This window comes from Quercus suber, unplaced genomic scaffold (assembly GCF_002906115.3).
Source record: "Quercus suber isolate HL8 unplaced genomic scaffold, Cork oak 2.0 scaffold_15, whole genome shotgun sequence".
Lineage (NCBI taxonomy): Eukaryota > Viridiplantae > Streptophyta > Magnoliopsida > Fagales > Fagaceae > Quercus > Quercus suber.
In genome coordinates this window covers 1,268,733-1,293,985 of record NW_027069480.1, presented here as the reverse complement: position 1 = coordinate 1,293,985, position 25,253 = coordinate 1,268,733, and the positions used below count along the sequence as shown (strand labels likewise).

General features: G+C 32.4%; 2 protein-coding genes and 1 long non-coding RNA gene across 18 annotated transcripts; 2 read left to right on the top strand and 1 right to left on the bottom strand.

Moving 5' to 3' along the window:
• Positions 1 to 1,201: 1,201 nt before the first annotated feature.
• On the top strand, positions 1,202 to 4,169 carry LOC112031817 (uncharacterized). Of its 2 annotated transcripts, none has more exons than XR_010632277.1 (4): positions 1,202 to 1,577; positions 2,987 to 3,061; positions 3,152 to 4,032; positions 4,114 to 4,169. It is a non-coding gene; the product is annotated as an uncharacterized LOC112031817 (long non-coding RNA). The 2 variants fall into 2 exon arrangements; XR_010632278.1 differs by having other exon boundaries at positions 1,212 to 1,577; positions 3,625 to 4,032.
• On the top strand, positions 4,161 to 13,490 carry LOC136061111 (uncharacterized). Of its 15 annotated transcripts, none has more exons than XM_065781698.1 (14): positions 4,161 to 4,174; positions 5,645 to 5,704; positions 5,807 to 7,187; positions 7,301 to 10,023; positions 10,328 to 10,492; positions 10,598 to 10,713; positions 10,932 to 11,028; positions 11,375 to 11,430; positions 11,540 to 11,664; positions 11,772 to 11,853; positions 11,944 to 12,091; positions 12,170 to 12,327; positions 12,464 to 12,575; positions 12,673 to 13,490. In XM_065781698.1, the coding sequence occupies exons 3-7, from the start codon at positions 6,953 to 6,955 to the stop codon at positions 10,966 to 10,968; spliced, it is 3,276 nt and encodes a 1,091-aa protein (XP_065637770.1). In that variant the 5' UTR covers positions 4,161 to 4,174; positions 5,645 to 5,704; positions 5,807 to 6,952; the 3' UTR covers positions 10,969 to 11,028; positions 11,375 to 11,430; positions 11,540 to 11,664; positions 11,772 to 11,853; positions 11,944 to 12,091; positions 12,170 to 12,327; positions 12,464 to 12,575; positions 12,673 to 13,490. The 15 variants fall into 15 exon arrangements, with proteins under 15 accessions (XP_065637770.1, XP_065637757.1, XP_065637760.1 ...); XM_065781685.1 differs by having other exon boundaries at positions 11,319 to 11,430; XM_065781688.1 differs by having other exon boundaries at positions 10,932 to 11,430; positions 12,673 to 12,996; positions 13,143 to 13,490.
• A 7,689-nt stretch (positions 13,491 to 21,179) lies between these two features.
• Positions 21,180 to 24,370, bottom strand: LOC112002130 (G-type lectin S-receptor-like serine/threonine-protein kinase CES101). Its single transcript, XM_024034294.2, has 7 exons — positions 23,268 to 24,370; positions 23,071 to 23,166; positions 22,778 to 22,938; positions 22,415 to 22,625; positions 22,067 to 22,304; positions 21,817 to 21,967; positions 21,180 to 21,726 (listed from the first exon to the last, which is right to left on the bottom strand). Exons 1-7 carry the CDS (start codon positions 24,091 to 24,093, stop codon positions 21,418 to 21,420), a joined length of 1,992 nt encoding a protein of 663 aa, XP_023890062.1. The 5' UTR covers positions 24,094 to 24,370; the 3' UTR covers positions 21,180 to 21,417.
• Positions 24,371 to 25,253: the final 883 nt, after the last annotated feature.

Below are 25,253 nucleotides of genomic sequence, written 5' to 3'. Positions count from 1 at the left end.
AGAAACCCACTCTTGGAAGAATAAGAAACAAAACTAAAAGCTAATGAGAAAACTATTTGCCTGTGTTTAAACAATGAGAAAAAAAAAAAATTAGGTAAGTCAACAATTGTGGTCTTCCATCCCACGTGACCCTGACAAAAGAAAGAAAAAAGAGAAACTCACGCCTGGAGGAAAAAGAAACAAAACTGGATGGCAATGAGAAAAAAAAAAAAAAAAAAAATTAGATGAGTCAACAATTGTGGCTATGTGAGCTCGAGTAACACATTGCAACATAAGTCAACAATTGTGGCTATGTGAGCTCAAGTAACACATTGCAACATACTCAAGTTCTACCTAATTGAGTTTCGTGTGGCATTTTTTATAGAACTTGGTTTTCTTAAACTCGAGTTTCATGTCAAATCGAGTTTTAAAAAAGTAGTACATTGTTAGATATTTCTCAAACAGTGATGAAACATTAATAATTTTGAAAAATAGTAGTATTTGGCTATTTTTGCTCTAGAGTATGGACATAAATAAACTTCCAATGGTCCACTTTGTTCCCTTGCTCTTTCCTATTATTTCAAAAGCATCCACTCCACTTTATTCCAGTCTCTCAAAGAAATTTGGAACCATGGACATATTTGGCAAGATGAGTTGACTGAAGTCCACACTAGTGGTAAAAAATTTCTCTCCAAACTAATTTAGATATAAACATTTAAATTTCTCATATATTTTTTTTATTGGGTGTGACTTTTGAAAATTTAACCGTTGGATTGTATGTTCTTAGTATATCCTTCATGTTTGCAAAATTTCAAGAAAATAAAAAATTAATAACTATGTTTTAATCAAGTGTTTAAATTTCAAGTTTTGTGATATAAAATTATGCATAAAATATAAGTTTATTGATTGAATAATAAATGATATTTGATTTGAATGAAATTTGATATACGTGTTAAAAATATAAAGAATATATAATCCAATAATTTGATTTTCAAATTTTACATCTAATAAAAAGTTATAGGAAAGGTTTGAAAATTTATCTTCAAAGAAAACCTTGTCCCACTAATGGGTCCACACGCTTAGTTACAGGGGTATGAATAACACTTTTACTTTGTTCGCACAAAACCTTCTGACCCTATGGCACTTGCATAGGAGCTTGGTCCTCCATATCTATATATATATAATAATAGATGAAACAGAGAGAGTGTGAAATTGAACTCCAATTAGAACTCTAATTGTGTGCCACGTGTACAAACCAATTAGATCTCTAATTGCAACACACGTGTACACTCCAATTTCAGGTTCAGCTCTTTACATTCAGCTCTTTACAAACCCAATTAACATTCTTCTCTTTACACCCGCTTCTTTCAGGTTCAGCTCCCCTTCTCAAAACTCAAAATCCTTCGTCTCCTTCAATATACATCTCCCCTCTTCTTCAATGAATGCTATGGAATTTCAGAAGAATATCTCGGTATCAATGATGCATGCCTTTGGGTATTTTCTCTATCTTATATAGGAAGAGGTCCTACCTCTATTTCGATTTTCTTCACAATTTTAATGGTCCTGGTTTATGCTTTGCAAAACGAATTCTTCCTAAGGTATGATTACTCCTTTCTTTCATCTGCCTATGCTTTCCTTCCTTTCATTAGATAAGTTTTTTGTTTCCTATGATTGATGTTGCATGTTTTTATTTTCANTTCATTAGTTTCTCCTTTTGTCGCACAAAAAAACTTCCACCTTCATCATTGCCGCTCTCTCTCAAAGCCCAACTAGCAACGCACACACAGATCATTCCAAACAAACCCATTTAAAAGCAAAAAAATTACTCTCTTTTCTTGTATTTTTGATTCCCTTCTTCTTATTCGTCTGTACACAACGCAAAAAACCCTTTTTCCCAATCATGCTTTCACAATTTTCTTTTCGGGGGTTTTCGATTTTAGCTAAGCAGTGAATTTTACTTTTATTCCCTTCTTCTTATTCACCAAAATCCGCTGGTACTTGTGGTGTTTTAAAAATGGTATATTGGGAATGGATGCTTTTTTTGTGGGTTTTGTGTTAAAAAGAAAAAAAAAAATCAAATTTTTTTAATACCTACCTCATAAATGTTTGAACTTTATGGTTGGATTGTGACATTATTAGTTTATTGTGCAATTTCCCTATCTGGGTCTTGGTTGATTTTAGTGAAGAAACTATGAGCAAGTGTTAATTTTTATTTTAGCGATTCTTGGTTTTATGGTAGTTTTTTGATATGATGGCTGAACACATAATGCTCAATACATTCTTACTACAATTTGGTAATTGGGTTTTGGTTGATTTTGCGTATTTGATTAATGTTCTTGAAAAAACTATGAGCTATGTGGCCAATTCATAATGTTTGTATACTATGGTTAGTTTGTAAATTGATGGTGAACACATAATGCTGTATTAGTTTATCGTGCAATTTGCCAATGGGTCTCAGTTGATTTTACGCATTTGATTAGTGCTTTTGGGGAGAAAACTATGAGCAAATGTTGAAGAAGCTATGAGCAAGTGAATTTTTATTTTAGCCATTCTTGGTTTTATGGTAGGTTTTTGATATGATGGGTGAACACACTCAGTTGATTTTACGCATTTGATTAATGCTTTTGGGGAGAAAACCATGAGCAAATGTTGAAGAAGCTATGAGCAAGTGTTAATTTTTGTTTTAGCCATTCTTGGTTTTATGGTAGGTTTTTGATATGATGGGTGAACACATAATGCTAAATACCATCTTTTTGCAATTTGCTAATTGGGCTTTGGTTAATTTTGCGTATTTGATTAATGTTCTTGAAAAAACTATGAGGTATGTGGCCAATTCATAATGTTTGTATACTATGGTTAGTCTATATACCTGATTGCGTAATAGTATATTCTGATTTACTATAAAAATTTGTTCGTAACTTATATGATAAAGGGTCTTTAAACAGCTTACTGTCATCTATGTTTTTACAATTTATGCCCTCATTTGGTGTGCTTTTTCCCTCCATAGGAGATTCTTATAAAATTGGGAAACTCTGTTGCCAACGAACTGAGAATTTTTAACTGCTTATTTTTCTTACCAAAGGTCAGCTTTTTTTTATTGGCTTTTTTTTTATTGTTTATGTTATTATTATTGGTCAATTATTTGATAGGCTGTTCATGTTCTATTTATTAGAGGTTAGCTGTGATTTTCCATAGTACCTGCTTATTTTGTTAACAAAGGTCAGGTTTTTTCCCCTGTTTATGTTGTGATTACAAAAATATGGTTAGTATTTAGCCCTCATAATGTATTAATAATTGCTCATTCTGTTGAAAAAGGTCAGCTACTTTTTTACTGATAGTGTTGTTGTTATTACTGGTAAATTATATGACTTATTGTTAATATGCTTTTTCATTAGAGCTTTTAACATTTTTGTTTTTATGGTATTCACAAATTACCAAAACTTTGTATTTTCCCAGCTAATAAATTTTCAAGTAATTAACAAATATGGTGAGTACTTAAAGGTAATATTGTATTAGTGGTCCGATAATACAAGTATATTATTAGTTTGAACTTTATGGTTGGATTGTGATATTATTAGTTTATTAGTTCATGGTTGGTAATATTGTATTAGTGGTCCGATAATACAAGTATATTATTTGAGATAGTTATGGATGAAGCACGAGGTAGAAGGTTAAAAAGGCGTTTGATTTTAAATAAAAACAGAGCTATCCGAACTCAAGTAGAGATGTGTTGTAGAAGTGAAGTGGATCATGGCAACCTATTTGATGTTCCTATTTCGTATGGTCCTGGTACCTCTACCCTTCAACGTAAAACCAGCAATGGAAATCTATTTGAGGTACCTATTTTGTATGGTTCTGGTAATGTGGAAAATACACTGGTGCTCTCTCAATTGAATGACGAAATCCTCCAAAGATGTGACAAAGAAGTTATAGATGACAACTTATTAGATGTTCCTATGGATGTGATGGTAGAAGAGGTAGCAACTGATTTTATTCCAAATAATGCGAGTCCTATGTTTGGGAGCACTTCACATGAATCCAATACTATATCAGGTTAGACTTTTGTTGTACTAATAATGTGCAATGGCTGTTTGGAATCTATCTTTGCACTACTAATAATGCTAAATTTAGCAGATGATGTTCGTAATGAGCACTTCATCCACGTGATAAGCCCTTGCCGATGTTCCCCCTACAGGTAATGAATGGAATAGAACTTAATTTTTCCCTTTAAAGTTTTTATTGTTCACATGCCTTTTAAAACTATAAGTATGGACATCGAAATAAAAATACATGCATATGAATCTTTGAAAAACCAGTTGATATCCAGTTTGTTTCCATTATTCCATCAGTAAACCCAACTACCTAAGTAGTTGAAATAAATAAATAGCTGGCTGTTGTTTTCCTCTTGCCCGCTAGCATTAAAATCAACAATAAGACTCTCTCAATTAACCCCGCTAGCAATTGTTCAGATTTATCTATTTAATTGTAAAGCTAAACAATTTGGTTCCAATAGCTACCAATTATATATTTGACATTCTAACTAAAACTTGATTTTGTTCTAGATTCTTCAAATTTAAAGAAAGCCAGCTAAAGAAATTATTTATGCAAATTAGTGTGGTGCACTTGCAGCAATATCTAAAGAGAACTACTCAAGGTTTTCCATACACTTAAAACAATGTTAAAAAGGCAAATAATCACATGTACATCATGAAAAAAAGAAAAAAGAAAAAAAAAGAAGAAGACAGAAGAAGAAGGAATCACTACCAATATCACCAAAGTGACAATCACGCTAGAATAATGCAAAAAAGGAAAATAATCTTTTAACGTTTCAAAAGAGCTACTAAATTAATTCTTTGTATCTGTAATAGCTGACATAGTAATGATACAAATAAAAAACAAAATCAGGCACAGTAGGCAAAGGAGGGGAAAGGGGTTAAATTCTTATCTCTGATGCTGCTAAAATTGCAGGTGGCATAGGAAGTTTGAATTTGGTTTAAGAAATACTTTTTAGGCTAGATATGCTTCTGAAATTTTAGATATTCATATAACTATTGAGCTTGGAGGACATAGCATGTGCAGATGTGTTATATTGTCCAGAATTTGGTGCTTAAGATTCTGGGTGTTCCAATTTCCCACTCGAGCTTCCATTGCAAGCCATGAAATTCTGAGTTTTATACCAAAAAAATGACTAATTTACCCACGTCAAGGAAGCCTGTGAATATAATGTTCACCTCAACGGCTCAACTTTGTTCTCTTAAAATGCCCATTGGCTCCATCACCAAAGTCCAAAGTAATGGCACTCAATTTCCTCTCCCTTAACTAACTGCACAACTGTATTTTTAATTCTAAATAATAATGGGAGACGTTCATTTCAAATGACACAAAATCAAGTATCTGTCCTACAGGGTCATCCCATATACTCATGTTTACACTACCTATGTTGGTTCCAATAGCTACCAATTATATATTTGACATTCTAACTAAAACTTGATTTTGTTCTAGGTTCTTCAAATTTAAAGAAAGCCAGCTAAAGAAATTATTTATGCTCTTTTTAAAAATTACTTTCTCTAATTATTTGGTAATTAGTTTAGTTGTGCTCATTGTTGGTTTTGTACCCTTTTCTTTTAACTGGCCTCCTTCTCATGCCACATCTCTTGATTGATAGATTTATTGACTTAGCAAGATACACAAACTGAAGTTACTACTTCGAATGTCCCCTTGAAGCGTAAGTTCCCTTTTATTGATTATTTCCAATTCCTTTGAAATTTATATTTGACATTGTTGTTCATGCTATTTAACTCCCATTCGATATTGCTGACTGTAATAGGTAAATTCACTGAACCATGGAATTTTGGCAAGCCAACACAAACTTGTGAGAGCTGTGGGGCTATTGTGTGGTATGAAGAGAGGAATGTGAAATCAAGAAGACCATCACAACCAAAGTTTTCGTTGTGCTGTTCAGAAGGACTAATTTATTTGCCTTTGTTAAAACACGCACCTCTAGTTCTTGAAGAATTACTGAATTACGATGGCCCTTCATTTGTGCATTTCCATGACAACCGTCGGCGATATAATTCAATGTTTGCAATAACATCAATGGGTGGAAAAGTTGACAGAACTGTAAATGATGGAAATGGTCCCTATGTGTTCAGGCTAAATGGACAGAATCATCATCTGATTGGCTCTTTGTTACCAGTTGAAGGATTGGAACCAAAGTTTGCTCAACTTTACATATTTGATACAGAGAATGAAGTGCAGCATAGGATAAGGTCGATTTCATCTGATGAAGAAAATGATGGCATTGATCCCGAAATTGTTAACTCTCTAATACATATGCTTGATGAAAATAATGCTTTGGTTAAGGTTTTCAGAATGGCAAGAGATCGCTACATTGAATGTAATACTGCAGATATCAGATTGCGTCTCATTAATTGTCGTACCAATCGATCCTCACAGTATAATCTTCCTACTGCCTCAGAAGTTGCTGGTCTTATTGTGAATGATTTTGACCCTAATAATGGGTATCGTGATATTATTGTTGAGGATCGTGATCATGGGCTCCGGTGTATAAGTGAAATCCATCCAGCTTTTATGGCTATGCAATATCCTCTGCTTTTCCCTTATGGTGAGGATGGCTTCTCTCTTGGTATACCAAAAAGATTAAGAGGCTCAATGGAAGAAAGCAAAAATTCCACTGTCACGATGAGAGAATATTACGCATTCCGTATTCAACAACGACTTAGTGAAGGCAATACTTTAATTTCTGGTGGTAGACTTTTCCTGCAATTTGTTGTTGATGCTTACTGTTGTATTGAAGGAATTCGTTTGAGGTGGATACAAAAAAAAACAAGACTACCTAAGAGCTGAGATATACAGTGGCCTTAAAGATACAGTACTACGAGGAGACACAACTTGAGCATCTATTGGTAAATGGATAGTTTTACCATCTTCTTTCACTGGTGGCCCAAGATACATGATTCAGAACTATCAAGATGCCATGGCAATATGTCGGTGGGCAGGCTATCCAGACCTCTTCCTTACTTTTACATGCAATCCTAAATGGCTAGAGATCATTTCTTTCCTAGAATTGATTCCTGGTCAAAAGCCGGAAGACCGACCAGACATTGTTGCAAGAGCTTTTAAAATAAAATTGGATGCACTTTTGCAAGACATAAAGAAAGGACAGCACTTTGGTAAAGTACTTGCAGGTAATTCAAACTGAAGATACATTTTTCCCCTTAATAATTATCATCATTTTTTGAAACATCCAAGCTTGCGCATTATTTATTTTAATTTCTTTCCTCATTTATATTTTATGTAGTTGTATACACGATTGAGTTCCAAAAAAGAGGTCTTCCACATGCACATATATTGATATTTTTGCATCCTGATGATAAATATCCAGTTCCTAAAGATATTGATAGCATAATCAGTGCTGAAATTCCAGATTCTTTGGAAGATTTGATTGGACATGAAGCTGTAAAGCAATTCATGATGCATGGGCCATGTGGTGCAGCTAGGCCAAATTCTCCTTGCATGGTTGATAACAATTGTACCAAGCATTTCCCTAAACATTTTGTCCATGAAACCATCATTGATGACCAAGGTTTTCCAACTTATAGAAGACGTGAAGATGGCCGTTTTGTGGTGAAAAATAGTGTTGAATTAGATAATCGATATGTAGTCCCATACAATATTGATTTGCTGGTGAAGTATCAGTCGCACTTAAATGTTGAATGGTGTAATCGGTCAAAGGCCATCAAGTATCTTTTTAAATATATTAATAAAGGCATAGATCGTGTTACTGCTGTTTTGGAAGAAAATGTAGTCTACAATTCAGATAATGGAATAGAATCTATATTAGAAAATGATGAAATAAAAACATATCTTGACTGTAGATATGTATCAGCATCAGAAGCATCATGGAGAATTTTCCAGTTTGAGATTCATTACCCTGAACCAGCTGTTCAAAGATTGAACTTTCATATGAAAAATGAAAATCAGGTCACTTTTTCTGATTATGAATATTTGGATAATGTGGTAAATAGACTAGGAATTGACAAAACTGTATTTACAGAGTGGATGACAGCAAATCGACTGTATGAAGATGCTAGACAGCTAACCTTCCAAGACTTTCCAACAAAATGGGTTTGGGACAAGAAAAACAAAGAATGGAGGAGAAGAAAGTCAGGTCGGTCCATTGGTAGAATCTATTATGCACACCCTTCAAGTGGAGAACGGTTCTATCTTAGAATGCTATTAAATGTTGTAAAAGGTGCTACAAGTTTTGATGAAATCAAAACTGTTAATGGCCAATTGTGTCCTTTTAAAGCTGCATGTTTTGCTCTTGGGCTACTGGATGGAGATAGAGAGTGGAATGATGCTATAAAAGAAGCATCAAATTGGGCTACTGGACAACAAGTTCGAGAATTGTTTGTGACTATACTTCTTTTTCGTGAGGTTTCACAACCAGAACAGATATGGGAATTGAATTGGAAAGATTTTTCAGAAGATATTTTATTTAGGCAACGGCGAATCTTACGGTTTGATCAACTTCAGCTTTCTGAAAATCAATTGAGAAATTATGCCTTATATGAAATTGAAAAGCTTTTGATTAAAGCTGGAAAATCATTGAAAGACTACCCACCTATGCCTTTACCTGATATGTCTCTTATTAGGGAAAGGAATAATAGACTCCTTGAAGAAGAACTGAGTTATGACAAGGAAGCATTGGCTGCTGAGTATGCCTCATCATATACAAAATTGAACATTCTACAAAAACATGTATTTGATCGGGTTGTCCAAGCTGTTCTGAAAGGTGAAGGAAAGATGTTCTTTTTGTATGGCCATGGTGGAACTGGCAAAACTTTTGTGTATAAAACAATAATGTCTTTCCTCCGATCCCGTGGTGAAATTGTTCTAGCAGTGGCATCTTCAGGAATTGCATCACTCCTTCTGCCAGGTGGACGTACAGCTCACTCAAGATTTCGTATCCCATTATGTGTGAATGAAGATTCAGTGTGTGACATTAAACAAAAAACACAGTTGGCTGAATTGCTTTGTGCTACAAAATTGATAATTTGGGATGAAGCTCCTATGGCACATCGTCATTGTTTTAAGGCTCTTGATAGAACATTGAGAGACATATTGCGCTTCTCCAGTAACTTTGATCCTAATAAAGTTTTTGGTGGTATCATAATTATTCTTGGGGGAGATTTCAGACAGATCTTGCTAGTAATACCAAAGGGTAGAAGACAAGATATTGTTGCATCGACCATAAACAAATCTATCATTTGGAATCATTGTGAAATATTTATGCTTACAGAAAATATGAGGCTCAATCAAAATTTCAATAATTTGGAAGATGCTCAATATGTTGTAGACTTTGGGAATTGGATTTTAAGGATTGGAAATGGTGAATTTGAGAATGTAGATGGAGAAAACTGGATTGAGATTCCAGAGGATTTATTAATAAAACCAACCAGAGATCCAATAGCTGATATCATTAATGTCACATATCCTGATATGCATAATAAGATGAAAGACTCACAATACCTGCAAGAGAGAGCAATTTTAGCACCAACAAATGAAATTGTTAACAGAATAAATGATCAGATTCTTTCTTTAGTTGATGAAGAAGAACGTGTCTATCTTAGCTCAGATACAGTATGCAAAAGTTCTAATAGCAACACTGATTTAGACATGTTGTATCCAGTAGAGTTTCTGAATTCACTTGAGTTTCCTGGAATTCCCAAACACAAACTGAAGCTGAAAGTTGGAATCCCTATAATGTTATTGAGAAACCTTAATCAAACTTCAGGTTTATGTAATGGAACATGGTTGATTGTCACCCAGCTTGCTGATTGGGTTATTGAGGAAAAGATTATAACTGGGACAAATATTGGCTCTAAAGTCTTTATTCCAAGAATTATTTTGTCTCCTACAGAATTGAAGTGGCCATTCATTTTGAAGCGAAGACAATTACCAATTTCTGTTTCATTTGCAATGACAATAAACAAAAGCCAAGGCCAATCTTTAAATAGAGTAAGGCTATTTTTACCACAGCCTGTTTTCACTCATGGCCAGCTATATGTTGCAATATCCAGAGTCACTAATAGAAATGGTCTTAAAATCTTGATAGTAAATGACAAGAACCGAACACAGTTCTTAGCCAAAAACATAGTGTACAAAGAAATATTTTCTAATTTACCAAAAGGTATATGATATCCTATTTCTAAACTTTAATTGATCTACAAAGACATGGTGGTTTTATTTTACAGTATTTTTAAAGTAAAACTTCCATTATCATTTTTAATAGTATCTCTAATACATTTATATTTTATTGCAGCTGTCTGGTATAACAATGTCCAAAGGATACAGCTTTCTTGATCAAATATCTGATGCTAAGGAGACATGGAGAATTAGAGTGAGAATATGCAGAATGTGGAAAGCAGTGAATAAGAGAAGCAGAAATAACTTCATCAGTCTTGACATGATCTTTATCGATGAAAAGGTTATCATACTTGACAACAATAAAATGCTTCAATCTTTCAACTATTCATTGAATTTGTTATATAATATATAAACTAACTTTTGAATTCTATTTTTCTTTTTACAGAAAAACTTAATGCATGCAATTGTAAGAAAGAATGTGTTTCAAAAATTTAGTGCCATCCTACGTGAAGGAGGAACCTTTATCATTTCAAACTTTAAAGTAATCGTGACAAATAAAGGGTATAGACCGGTTTCAAATGACCTGAACATCATTTTCCTCTTAACAACTTCGGTTAAGGAGTGCAATGAAGAGAGTGAACTCATACCTATGCATGCCTTTGAATTTGCAAAATATAATTGTATCAACAATCGTTTGAATGACAATTCTTACCTAACAGATAAATTATGTTTTGAATTCATCCTTCAAACATTATTTTTTTACGTGTACATACTTGCAGATCTGATTGGCAAACTTACTGCTGTTGGACCCATTGAACAAGTTCACTTTGACAGCGGCTCTACAAATATAAGAAATCTTTAAATTCTACTACCTGAGTAAGGAACATTTCATTTTCCTCCTATTTATGGCTGAGTTTGATAAAATCAATAAGAAGTAATTGTCATCTCAACCTATTATATCAATGTCTCTAAACCCATGAGTATTTAATAGAGATGGTTTAAGTAATATTGGACTCAATGCTACAATAGGTGTTGGTTATGGCATGTGATTTTGGCAGGCCTGCCATGAAACCATGCTATTAAGTGTTAAAAATGTGAAAATTATTTAACAATGTTCCCAATTGCTTTATGTGATCACTTATTTATGTGGTTGTGTAAATATATAGGTGAATTGCTTATTCGTTTTTTTCAAGTTTTCCACCCTTTGAATTACTAACACTAGGATTGTTGAGGCTTGCTGGTAGTTGATCTGGTTGATGACTTCTCTGAACTCTGGGCGTAAGTCAGACTAGCTGTAGCCTTTTTCTATTTTAACTACTGTATTTAATTATGAATAGTAGCAAATCTCAGTTTTTAATGTCTTTTGAATGCTGTGATGTACCATTAGGGACAAAGAGCTAAAAATATCATTGTGGGATGAAAGTGCTGAAACAATTACTGAAAATGACTTCAAAGAAGATGAAGGTCCTTATATAATTATTGTTACTTCAACAACTGTAAAAGCATTCCAAGGTACCGAAAGATAGGTAGTATATGTATATATAATACTTTTTATATAATAATAAAAAAAAATTTGTGTATAACAAATTCTTCAATGTGTTTTATGATTTTTTTTAAAGGTAAACTGAATCTTAACACCACAAGTGCAAGTAAAGTTTATGTCAATTTGGACATTACAGAGGTTTCTGAGCTCGTTGACAGGTTCATAAACATTTACTTTACTAATTCTCTATGATGGATTATGAATGAATTTTTTTTTTTAAAAAAAATTTGATCTCTTGCTTTCTTCAGATATAAAGTTGTTGAGAATGAATACGATAATGTTATTCGATCTATTCCAGCACGTGACAAAAAACCCAAATCTGAATCAGAATTGATATTGCAAACTACGATGTCATTGGCAGAAATTAAAGCATTGGAATGGGTGGAAGGAGTCAAGGTTTTCTTTATCTTGAACTATTTCAAATCTAAATCTTTATTATTCAATTAAAACTAACTAGAATGACTGATTTTGTAGGAAAGATTTTTTACCTATTATGCTGATATTGTAAACATAGAAACAGAATTTGGGTGGAATTATATCTCATGTCAACTTTGCAAGCGAAAAGTAAAACAACAAAATAATATGTTTTGGTGTAACAGTTGCAATTCTGAATCTCAGTTCCCTATGCCTAGGTGACCAAATTCTTCATTGTTTATACCATATAACTGTTCAAATGACTGCATAGGAAAACAAAATGATAATTGCTTTAATTATAAATGTACAAATGACCTTATTACACTTTCTAACTTCTCTCATTATTATATATAGTTACAAACTACAAATCCAAGTGAAGGATCATACTGGGACAGCTTCTTTTGTTCTTTTTGATAAAGATGCAGAAAAAATAATTCAAAAAACTGCTATGGAACTTTCTTTAAAAGTATCTAATCTAAATTCTTAACCACTTTCAATTTTATGCTTAAACCTAATCTTTTTATTATGCTAACAATTTATGGGCTTTACATCATATTGTGCAGAATCAAGAGCCAAATAAAGTGCCTCAAGAAATTCAAAACTTGCTTGGAAAATCTTATACATTCCAAATAAAAGTTGATGATTACAATGTCAAAAAGGGATGGGAAGTTTACACTGTCACAAGTGTCTTTAAATCTGAGTCTAACAAACACTCAGAAAATATTGTTGCTGACAACATTCAGATTAAACCATCAGAAACACTATTCAGCAATCACCAAACTATTGCAAACAATACTATTGCTGCTTCAGATATTAAATTACTTACAAGCTTGAAGGATGTAACTGATGACAACCTAATAGATGACGTCTTTGAAAAAACACAATTGGTAAGAAGACAAACTCATTATTAATTGCTTGATCATAACCTTTCTTACTAATAATGTTTTTTTGTTATCCTTATTAGAAATTTAATCATTTATGCACAACGAACAATGAATCTGAAAAATCTATTCTCTCCTTACTGTGCAAAAAGATCTTGCAAAAAAAAGAACCTCCAAGCAAACTTCTAACAACAAAACAGGCAGCTCCCAGAATAAGAAGAAGAAGTGATTGCATATCATATGTCCTAATAATTTTACTTCTATTATGTAATAGACATGGAAAAATAAAACTTGTGCATTAAGTTGTGCATTTGTATAAACTAAGTTACTATAACTTAACAATGGTGGTGGATTTTGTTTTGATTATGATTTGGAGAGACTTGGAATTGTGCACTGGTTGTTTAGCACTAAATGTGATTGTGTTTCCTATGTATTGGACAGCTTCTTATAAGTTGCTTGAACTTCACAGAATTTCAACTGTACCATTTCATGATGCATTATGATTGTTTACATTTTAGTTGATTTTATATCACATATAGAAGAAACTTTTTATTATAATTAATTTCTACTTTGTTTTAAATGGAATTCTTACAATACAAATATGTAAGTACATATATGTAATTGCAGGTACATCATTCAATGTCTTCTTGTATTTCTTTAGGTATTCAGCTTTTATGTACTACATATCAATCTCAGTCCTTGTCACAATTACCCTTATAAGGGTGGTGTCATCAGTCCCCAAACCCTTCATAGGCTTATGCAACACCTGCAAAATTTCGGAGGTGTTACGATGCATCCATATCATTTTTATGACAATAATAAAAATGGTATATAGGTCCTTCAGTACCATAATCCCACATCAGTAAAAGAATATCTGAACCTGTTGTTCAGGAAAAAAAAAAAACCATTTTGCAAGGTGCAACGGTTTACACTTTAGACTCATCCATTTATGTCTCTTTCGTAGATTTTGGATTAATTTGCATTTAAGTACTTTATAATTCAAATCATTGGTCATTAATTGTCACAGCGATCTTTTTCTTCTTTTTTCTTTTTTGGTTTTATGGAACACACTTAGCTAATTGATATGAACACAAAATGCTAATTATTCATAGGAAAGGGTACATGCAATTAGTTCACACTTCAGAGAGGGTAATCTAACCGGCCATAAAAAACAAACAGCGAATATCCTCCTACCATTAGACGAGCTAATTACAATAAAATGAATGTTCCTCTTACGTACTATGCCTCAATAACCTGCAAGAACTTTTTCTCTACAGCTTCTTCTAAGTTCTACCATACCAACTGATTGACTTTGCTTCTATTAGTTATTACCACTACTATTATTAAAAAATTTAGATGGCATTTTAAAGAAGCTATAGTGGTAAATGGTAGCTGTGGAGCATGATCATAGTCTTATTATATGGTACTTTCTTATCACAACTACGTCCGATATCTTAGGTTTGGACTTGTGACAATTATTAAGTACAATTATGTTTTTGTTGACTTTATACAACTAAACCTACAATGAAAAACAAAATCCAAAACTTCCCAACGCACAAAGATGATTGATAATAGGAAACCTCCTACAAAAGAAGTTACAACAAGACGACAACATTGTGGCATTGTTAGATTGAATGTCACTTCTTGCTATAAAAAATAACCCAGCCGCTAACAATAAGCATTTGTGCCTTAAGCACAACCTTAAAACTTTTATAATTTGAACCCACAAATTAATGCTTCCAACCTAACTTATGGTGACAACTTGCACTTATGTAGGTGACTAACCGTTTGAGTCTTTTCCATGTTTCTTTTTTTAATTTTCCGTGGGAACAAAATTAAGTAATCCTAAAAGTTTTGGGAGTACGTGAATGAATTTAGTACCTCCCACTCTTCTGGTAATAAAAGACCAAATGAATAGAACCATGATGTCTCATATAGCTTTTCAACATGAGTTTCAATTAAGATTCAATGTTTTACATTTATTTTCGTTTTGGTTGATTCATTGAACTGCTTTGTCTTACATTCATTAACGGATAGAAACAATTAAATTCATTAAGAACCAATGACAACACAAAATTCTATATGAATTTAACCACTTCACTATCAAATTCATGTATAATCATTTCAAAATTCTAAAACACGTTATTATTATGTATTGTTATTAAATATGATACTATGAACCTTAAAAAAATCATTTTCTTATAAATAGTATATCAAATGTTATAACACTATTTCAAAAAAAAAAAAATGAATAATTTAAAAAAACTTCCTAATGACATATTGGTTGAAATCTTTTCAAAAGTGGGCAAAGATTCAGCAACACACCTGGGAAACATTAAGTTAAGGTATCAAAAACTTTTTTTTTATAATTTTTATCTACTTATTTATTTCACTCTATTTAATTATGCAGTCTATTAATTTAATTTTTCCTTTTTTCTTAATTAGTTGCAAACGCTTCAACAAATTAACGGAAAACAAATTAGTCCTCCAACGAATTCAACTGACTCCATATTTCACCCATCCAACTCTACTACATGACAAAGAAAAAATCCTAATTTTTTCATGTTATGAAGCAGAAAATCTCGATGCGCTACTGATAGTGGGAACCTACAAATACTTTCTAAATGAAGAAGTTGTTGAAGGAAAAAAATTAATTGAAAAAACTATTCCATGTGAAAATTTTATTCCAACTTATATTCATGGAATCATGCTACTTTCTGAGTCAAATCCTGAAGGCGTTAATAACCTTTTAGAAATTTTAAATGATGAACATGAGAAGCATTGGATTCTAAAATGCCGAAAGATGCTTCGACTACTTGCTGCGGGAACCACCCTATATAAAATTCCAAACTTTCAAGCGTGTCACAAAATTGGAATGGGACATTGGAATCGCGATGAACCTTATCCTTACCGTTATGAAGAATTTGTTGTTACGTGCAAAAGATGCTCAATTGACCTTGAAATGTTTAAGTTGGTGCATAGGCTACTTTAATTCTCTTTTATTTTATTTTTTTTCCCCAATTGTAGCATCACTTAAATAATAAGATGCAATCTTCTGTTTTCTAATTAATTGTTTGTTAAGCTTGGCAAAAGTTTTACAATTATGATTCCCTTCATGGTTTGCAAAAACGAATGCTTATCGATTGTGGAAAATTCAAAGTGTGATAAACCTTATCCTTGTGATTATCAAAAATTTGTCATTACATCTCATTGAATATTAAAAATAAAAAATAAAAAAAATTCCTTTTTAAGATTTCATCTACCCTCTCATTTTCATCCCAAAAAATTTGAATCATTTAACATTGCTCTAATTTAATGAGAAACCTTTAATGATTGTTTTCTTTTTGGTGCCATAAAACAAGAAAAATTATTGAATATTTTTGGGAGTATCATAAAAACATACTACTAAGTTTTGTTAATCAAATTTTATGCTTAATAATATCAATTTATACTTAACTAAGTCTTTTAAACATGAATAAACTTATGATAAATAATATATCCAATCCCGTGCGGTAGCACGGGTTACATACTAGTTTTCACTTAAAACATGAATTGATCCCTTCCTCTACAGCAACTTACCCTAAAAAGACTTTTTTATGACCAGCAAAGCACAGAAATTAATATTGATCATGTATGAAAAAATTTTTAATTTAATTTTTATAATTTATAATTTAATTATTTTTATTTGATTTCCAAAATTTTATGTTTAGGATTATTATTTCTATGATTTTAAGAGTATTTATGCTTTTCTAGTCAAATGACTCAAATTAGAGTCTTGTTATGGTATGGTATCAATTATGATCTCTTTTAATAACTTTTTCTCGCCAATCAAGTTTTTTGGAGCCCTTAAATTTTCATTCAAATTTGTAAACAAAAATTAAAAACATATTTTTAGTTTAATAAAGATTTAGAGACTTTTTCCTTTATTTTTCTGGTGGATTCTAGGAACTCTCATTGTGGATTATATATATATATATATATATAGGCGTGTTTTGTTTCTTATGGCTTTCAACTTAGCAAACATAAACATTAAAATATATATATATATATATAATTTTTTTTTTTCATTCAAATTTCCATATACGTTGGTTAACCACTAACATTATACGTTGGCCTCTTATGAGTATAAAACCATGCAACAAACAAACCTATCATGCTAGATGTTTTTTCTATGTTTTCAAATGAAAGGAGCCATATCCTTCATCAAAAGTATTGAGATGCATTCATGTTGGTCTCTTATATGCATACACGACCAAGTAACAGATAGACCTATCTTACTAAATGTTGATTTTATGTTTTCAAATAAAACTCTTCAACTCTCCACCTCAAAATAACCTTAACGTGCATATTTTATAAACACTATTGTAGAAGAGTAGTCAAATGTTTTTGAAATTAAGCCTGAAAATTGTTCCACAAATATTGTTACACTTTATGTGATGAAGCCAGATAAATACTAAAATCCACTAGTATGTATGAATGAAGTACGTATGCACACTTACTCAAAAAAAAAGAAAAAAGAGAAGGAAAGAAATAAAGTACGTATACACGTGCCTAATTGAGAAGGGCTATATTGGCCTCAGTATACCTAATTGTGACTACACATACTTGTATCCATGTTTTTTTTTTTAATTTATTAGAATTAGTAAGTTGTCTGTGTGATGCACGGATAATGTTGTAGTGTTTTATTTAAGATGGTTTTGAAGAATGTTTACATATATTATAGCATAATTATTATATAAGTTTGTTAGTATTGAGTTCATTATAAGAAGCAATAATTATAAATTGCATACACATATTAATTATAATTATTCAATTTAAGTAATGAACAATAAAAAAACAAATGTAAAGAAATATTGTAGAATAATAGTTGATATAGAATATATTTTTCTTGTTCTCCTTAATTCTACGATTACAGTACACTTATAGATGGTAATTGTGGGCCTCCCCTCCAATTATTCTTATTAGTCAATTGGGTAGTCAAAATTACATGGTCTAGGGGCTGAAGACCTGTCAATTATTCTTATTGACTATGGTCCTTGAGCCAAGTAAAAGAATTTTTCGTACCCGTGTAACAAAGCGTGTGGACCCATTACAGAAGATGTTACGGAAGTTGATCCAAATTTCTTCGGGTGATTATTGAAAGAATGAGATAGACGCTTTTGAAATAATAGGAAATGACAAGGGAAAAAAGTGGATCATTGGAGTTCTAATGCTCCATGGTCAATCAAATGATTTATGCAGCCTTCTATCAAAGAATGATCAAGTCTTCAGTCCCCAAAGCATGTAACTATTTAAAAAGATTACAATAAAAAATTTTGATTTTCTTCTTCTACTTCATTTTTTTTTTTGTGTGTGTGTGTGTGTGAAATATTCACGCCCTAGTCAATAAAGTATATTTTCCAAAAATGCTTCATTGCATTTGTATATAATATTGATTAATTTTTTTAACCACTAAATTATAACTCACACAACATGCAATATACGTTATAATTAACGTATGCATTTATTCCTTTTGTTTTATTCCTAAAAAGAATATTCATTTGTAAAGAATATTCCTTTTGTTACGTAATTGACAGCACAATCTTCCTTTTGGTTACCATTGGCTCTTCTCCAACTGTTTTCATGAAAAATGCTTATTGTTTTAGGGCAAGTAGTTTGATGGGTTTGTTAAAAAACATGTTAATAACATCTTTGCATGGTGGGTCTGTTTGCTACATGGTTCTGTACGAACAAGTGACTAGCATGAATCCATCTTAATTCTTCATTTGGAGGACTTGATTAGTTCAATGTTGTGTCAAATAGCTCTATTTATCTACCTTCATTCCACATTTGCCATATCTTATAGGATTTCAATTAGACACAATGTAACTATCAAGATCAGGTTATTTCATACAATTTAGGAAAGGTTTATTGTTTGGATTACTTACATGTACGCTCTCAAGGATTACTTACATGTCCCATAGGATTGAGTGGGTGATCTGCATGTCATTTTACCAATATACCTTTTAAAATCTTAGATATATAAACTTATTTTCTTTCTTAATTGCATTTTCCCAAGTCTCATGGTTGTCTTTCACTAGCTCTCAACCCAATCTCACCTTACTTATTTTCTTTATCACCATTGTCCTTTTGTAACTATGGTGCCAAGGTATTGCCGCCCTCATTCTTCACTTCTCTCTATCACTCTTAACCTTAGTCACCATCATCATTTACTTTCATCTTTGAACTCTTTGTTATTATCACATCATCACCGTTGTCCTTTACTTCCTTTACCTTTATCTATTTTCCTTAAATTGATTGTTGGGATTAGACATTAGCTTTTGTGGTTATTTTGTTTGACATATTGTGATTGATTATTTGTGATATTTAGATATGCTTTAACTTTGAATGATTATTTGTGATACAGTTATTCTATTAGTTTTAAATATTATATTAAAAAAATCTTTTTGTTTCACTTTACATAATTCAAATCAATTGAATTAATGCTATTGAGATTTTACCAAAACAAAGGATTGTTTCCGGACAAGTGTTGTGGGATGCCTAACACCTTCTCCACATGTAACTAGACTTCCGAACTTAAGAATCAAGATTTTTTACCATCCGTATTAAATTAGGAAAAATGACCATTTTTCTTAGCCTAGGACTGATAGTAAAATCAAATAGAGTCGGGTGACCAGTCACACCTTAGAAAATTCCCAATGATTGGTGACAATTTTACTACCCTTGGTAATAATATATTAAAATTGACTCAATTCAGTCACACACCAGAGAATAGAGATTACCCTTTTTCTAACCCTCTTTTACAGCACCCGAGCTAAGCTAAGGTGTGAGCATCGTGTGGTGGGTGGTCTACTACTATGAGGCATCGACAATTGAGGAAAAAAAAAAAAAAAAAAGGAGGAACAAAATTAGAAAGAGTTTTTAAGTCAAGTCAATAGCCTCATAAAGGTATTAACCAATCCTACTACTGTGGATTGAGATCCCTAAGGATCCCACATCCAATCTCTCTCTAGGGTTAACTAAGGTGATAGAAATAAAATATAACTATTTGAACTACTATGTGGTAGACATTTTTGTTCTATTTAGAATCCATAATTGTGTGGTATAAGGATTTTTGAATGAAATTATTTTTTTATTTTCTTTTATTTTCTATTTCTTTTGCAAATTATCAAGAATATCAAACATGTAAAATAGTGGATAGATTTTTTATTCTGGTAGAAAGTCACTAGAAACAAAATACGTGTCTCAAGAAAAAAATTCCTTAAATTCACAAGGAGAGTTCCTAGGAATTTACCAGACAAATAAAGGAGAAAAGACGTCCATGAATTTTTATTAAACTGAAATCTATTGAACTTGATTGACTAGAAGAAGATGTTAAAAGAGATCATATCATCATAATTGATTCCGGATCATATATAACATGACTCTAATTTGAGTAGAAAAACATTAATAAATGCATTTAAAATCATGAAAATGATAACCCTAAATTTCAAAATTTAAAATTACATAAAAAATACTAAAATTAATATCAGTTTTTTGTTTTGTTTTGCATGTCACAGGAAAGTCTTTTTTGGAAGCTGCTGTAGAGGAAGGGATCAATTCATGTTTAACTGCAAATATGGAAGACCAAGCTCTCATGCAAGTTCTTCGGGTGGCATAAGGTCGGTTTTGTGTGAACCAAGTAGAAGTGTTCTTTTAAATTCAAAAAAGTAAAAGTGTTTTTCGTACCCATGTAACAAAGCGTGTGGACCCATAAGTGGGGTCTTCAGTCAATTCATCTTGACGATATATGAAGTAGACGCTTTTGAAATAGTAACAGGAAAGAACAAGGGAGCACATAGTGGACCATCAAAATCCAAGTAAAAGTGTTTCTTTTAAATTCAAAAAAGTAAAAGTGTAAGAACTTAACTCAGAAAAACTTTAATTTTAGTCAAATCGAGATCAATAATAAATCAACTGCCACATATATTGTTTTATTTTATTTTAACTATATGAAATCATCCTCTCCTTTTTTTTATTCCCTTCCCAATTAACCTATCACTTTTTCCCCTTACATAATGAAATGCACAACGGAATATTGCATAATTAACCTCTTACAATAGATAATAGATACTTTAGCAATCAATTTATCCCTTTGTGAATGGTTCATAGTTGGTATCAATATTTAATGATATTAGCTCTTGATAAAATTAATTAGTGAAATTAGTGTTGTAAACAATATAACCTTATTGTTGATACCCAATTTTGGTCGGGGGAGATCAAGCACACGTGACGACAACAGGTGTTTGTGTTCCCGACATAGAAATCTCTAATTACATATAGCCCCTAATAAAAATCCTAATACATTTGAAATATATAGAAAAAAAAAAAAAATGCTACCATGTCTATCCGCAGATGAGAGCATACATTTGTAAATGATTAGTGCATTTATCTAGGATCCATCCCTGAAATTGTGACGTCATTGATGGAAAAACTTTCCTTCTTCAATTTGGCTACCATTGGCTCCTCTACGACTGTCTTCATGAAAAATGCTGGTTGTTTAGGGGTAGGTAGTTGGATGTTTTCATTGAAAAGCACGCAAATAACATCTTGCATGGCGGGTCTATCTGCTGCATTTTCTTGTACACACAAGAGACCAATATGAATGCATCTCAATGCTTCATTTGAAGAGCATGATTCATTCAATGTTGTGTCAATTAGCTCTATACCTCTACCTTCCTTCCACATTTGCCATGCCTAATAGAAGTTCAGTTAGACAAAATGCTTACTATCATGTAAGACCAGATTTCATACAATTTACAAAGTTTTATTTTTTGGATTACTTACATGCCCTATAAGATTGAGTGGGTGATCCGAATGATAGAGGTTGTTATTCTTCTTGCCAGTCAAAATTTCTAATAGTAGGACTCCATAACTGAATACATCAACTTTTGTTGAGATAATACCATTCATAGCATATTCTGGAGCCATATAGCCGCTGAAATGAGAAATGAAAAAAGAGATTAATGTTTCTAAAAAGAGATTTAAACTCACCCATAATTAAACTAAATTATGTTAGGTTAAAATGTATTCTTACAATGTTCCAATAGGTCTATTTGTCCTTTGTTCTGATTCCTTTAAACCAAATTTTATAGCTAGGCCAAAATTAGATATTTTTGGATTCATCTCATCATCAAGTAAAATGTTGCTTGCTTTTAAGTCCCAGTGAATTACTTTAAGCCTTGAATATTTATGAAGATAAACAAGCCCTTGAGCAATGCCTTCAATGATGTTGATGCGTTTCTTCCAATTTAAATACCTCCTTTTTGTAGAGTCTGTTTCAAAGAATAGTGTAATAAGTAAATAAGTAATTGATAAGCGATGATCTTATAAAAATGATAATAGCAATAATTACATATGCAATTATGCTAAACCTTGAGCATACCAAAAAGGAAGAAATCTAAACTTTTGTTGGCCATGTATTCATAGATTAATATTTTTTCTTCCTCTTGAATACAATACCCTAAAAGTGTCACGAGATTAGTGTGCTGGAGTTTGGCGATGAGTATAACTTCATTTTTGAGTTCCATCAAACCTTGTCGAGAATTTCTGGAAAGTCTTTTTATGGAAATTTCTTGCTCATTGACCAATTTTCCCTGAAAATATTTCCCATTAGTTATATGTTAATGTGGTCTCAATTTACTTGTCAAAATTTTACCAATTCCTTGGCTTGAGCTCAAGGGCTAGATCTTATTTCAATTTGTTCCAAAAAAAGGGAAAGAAAGAGAAAGGAGGTTCATGATTTTACCTTATAAACTGGTCCAAAACCACCCATTCCTAGCCTATTTTCAGTTGAGAAATTGTTTGTAGCAGCTGTGATGCTTTCAAAGCTAAAGATTTTCAAATCAGTCGAAGTCATTGCATGTCCAAATTCTTGTACTAGCATATTTTGTTTCATCTTTTTCTTCCCTAATTAACATACATGAAAAGTAGAATTTGAAAATACCGTTACTATATTTGTTCGGGTAAAATTTAGAGAAATATTGTTACTCATTGATCTTTAGTAATAAAATACCTTTAAAATATATAGTAGGAGATTACCTTTTGCTTTGTATATTTTCCATAATATAACGATGCAAAACAGGGTGATAATATTTCCAACCTCCTCAACGATTAGCCATATCCACCACCTGCTTGCTGTAATATTGACAAATAAATTTTATACAGTTATAAACATTGTATCTTCATATAAGCATGTAATGCATCAGTTAAATACATTTTTTAACAAGTAGACTTACCTTTGGATTCAGGGACGCATAACTCTCGCAAACCATCTAAACGATTACTTCTAGAACTTGTATCTCTGCGCCAAATCTCACCTGTGCTGGCGCGAGTGTCAAATGCATAACCGAAGTCAACCCAGGAACAATTGTTGTCACTGAAGTATGTCTTATTCTCATTTGAAATGAAGCCAAAATTAAAATAATTTTGGTTTGATAAACCATATGATGATGAGTTGGAACGGCCATTGAACCAAGGCCCAGTACTACAATGGATGTTACCTCGCCACAAGATGACTAGTTGATTTCTATTGTTAAGGATAAAGGATCCTAAGTCATGGACATCACGGTTTCCCTTTGGTGTTGTAGGCCAAGAACGTCCTGGTACATGTGTGTCAGTTGTGTTTGGCCGCAAATCTCGCTTCACAGACCCTTCTGAATTCCCTTCGTACAGTACAAAATTGCCAACATCCACTAGAATAGCACTAGTATTACTTTCACCTAGAACTGAACATAGTATCTTAGACTGATACCCAATGTATGAAATTCTCAAGTTCCCATCATCATCTATAGTAAGAACACTACATTTGTCAGCAATTGGAGTGCTTCGATTAGCATCCCAAACTGGCTTCTCATTGTTTCTGTTGTACCATATTCCTAGGTAAGCTATTCCTGCAAGCTTGAAGAACCGTATTATAAAGTTTTCATTAGCTGAAACTAGTTCATCCCCGTCTTTGAGCTCTTTCCCATGGACTAATTTATCAGCTAGCTTTGAATAAGATGGACCCAACAAAGGTAGCAAACAGGAAAACACAAGGAAAAGGTTTCGTGCTCTGCTCGCCATTATCAAAAAAGTCTTCGATCATGTAGGAATGGAGCTAGGATTCAAGAATAGTACATCTGTATTGGGGCCTTTTTTCTTTTGTATTCTGGCAACTGAAGTGTTATTTGAGAGAGAGCGTCAGGCTGACTGTGGCGGAAAAAATATCTCCTTGTCCTTTCTGTGAGCGGACCTCTAAAAACGCAGGTCACACATGTTGGAAATATAGTTTGGAAAATTGCCCAAATTGATTAACAAAATTATAAAGCAATATCAATAATATATTAGTAAAACAAGAAGTGCTCAAATTAACTTTCAAGCAAAATAGACAAGTGCAAAAGCATATAAAATTAAGAATTAAGTAAAACTTATCACTGAGGCACGAAACTAAAACTGTTGTCCAATTTCGCCCCTACTATAATGAATCTCTCGGGGCAAATGGCTCAGGCCATTGGTGTAAATAGCTCGGGCAGTCACTCTCCAGGATACAACGGCAACTTTGTTAATGTGCACTCACAAGTAGAATTTCGAATTCTTCACAAATGCCCAAGAGAAAATTTTTAGTTAAAAACAGAGGAGAAATAGTATAAAAGTAATATCTGTTTTGATCGTTTTCAACTAATCTCAAAGGAAGTAGCCAAAAATGATTAGAGTAAAAGGGAAAAGACAATAACAAAGGATTTTTCCTTTCCCATTAATACTGCAAGTTGCTGTGTATTTTCCCTGCAAAAGAAGGGAAGGTGCGGCTGACTAGTTTGCTAAGGAAATATGAAATGATTGAGGATTTTGTTTGCTGCCAAAATTCCCATGCCAGCCAAGGAAAATTCTAGAGCATGGGCTTGGGCTTTACAACAAAATATTATGGGCTCAAGCTTTGAACATACCCAACAACACATTTGTATAAGGCTGATATGTCATATGCTCTGGTTTCATACATGGAGGAGTTGGCCTCGTTTTTCATGAATTCATATGCTAGTCAAGTGGAGTTGTTGAGTCAAGTGGACTTGTTGAGTCTAAGGTTTATATATATATTTTTAATCCAAATAGTAAAGGCATAACTAATTAAACAGGTAACCAGTCGTGCAGCTTGTGCCTATTATATATGATGACAAAAATTTTGCAACTACGGTACTTTAAAAAATCTAAATATTGTCGATTCCAGTTAACTTAATTAGTAAAGTATC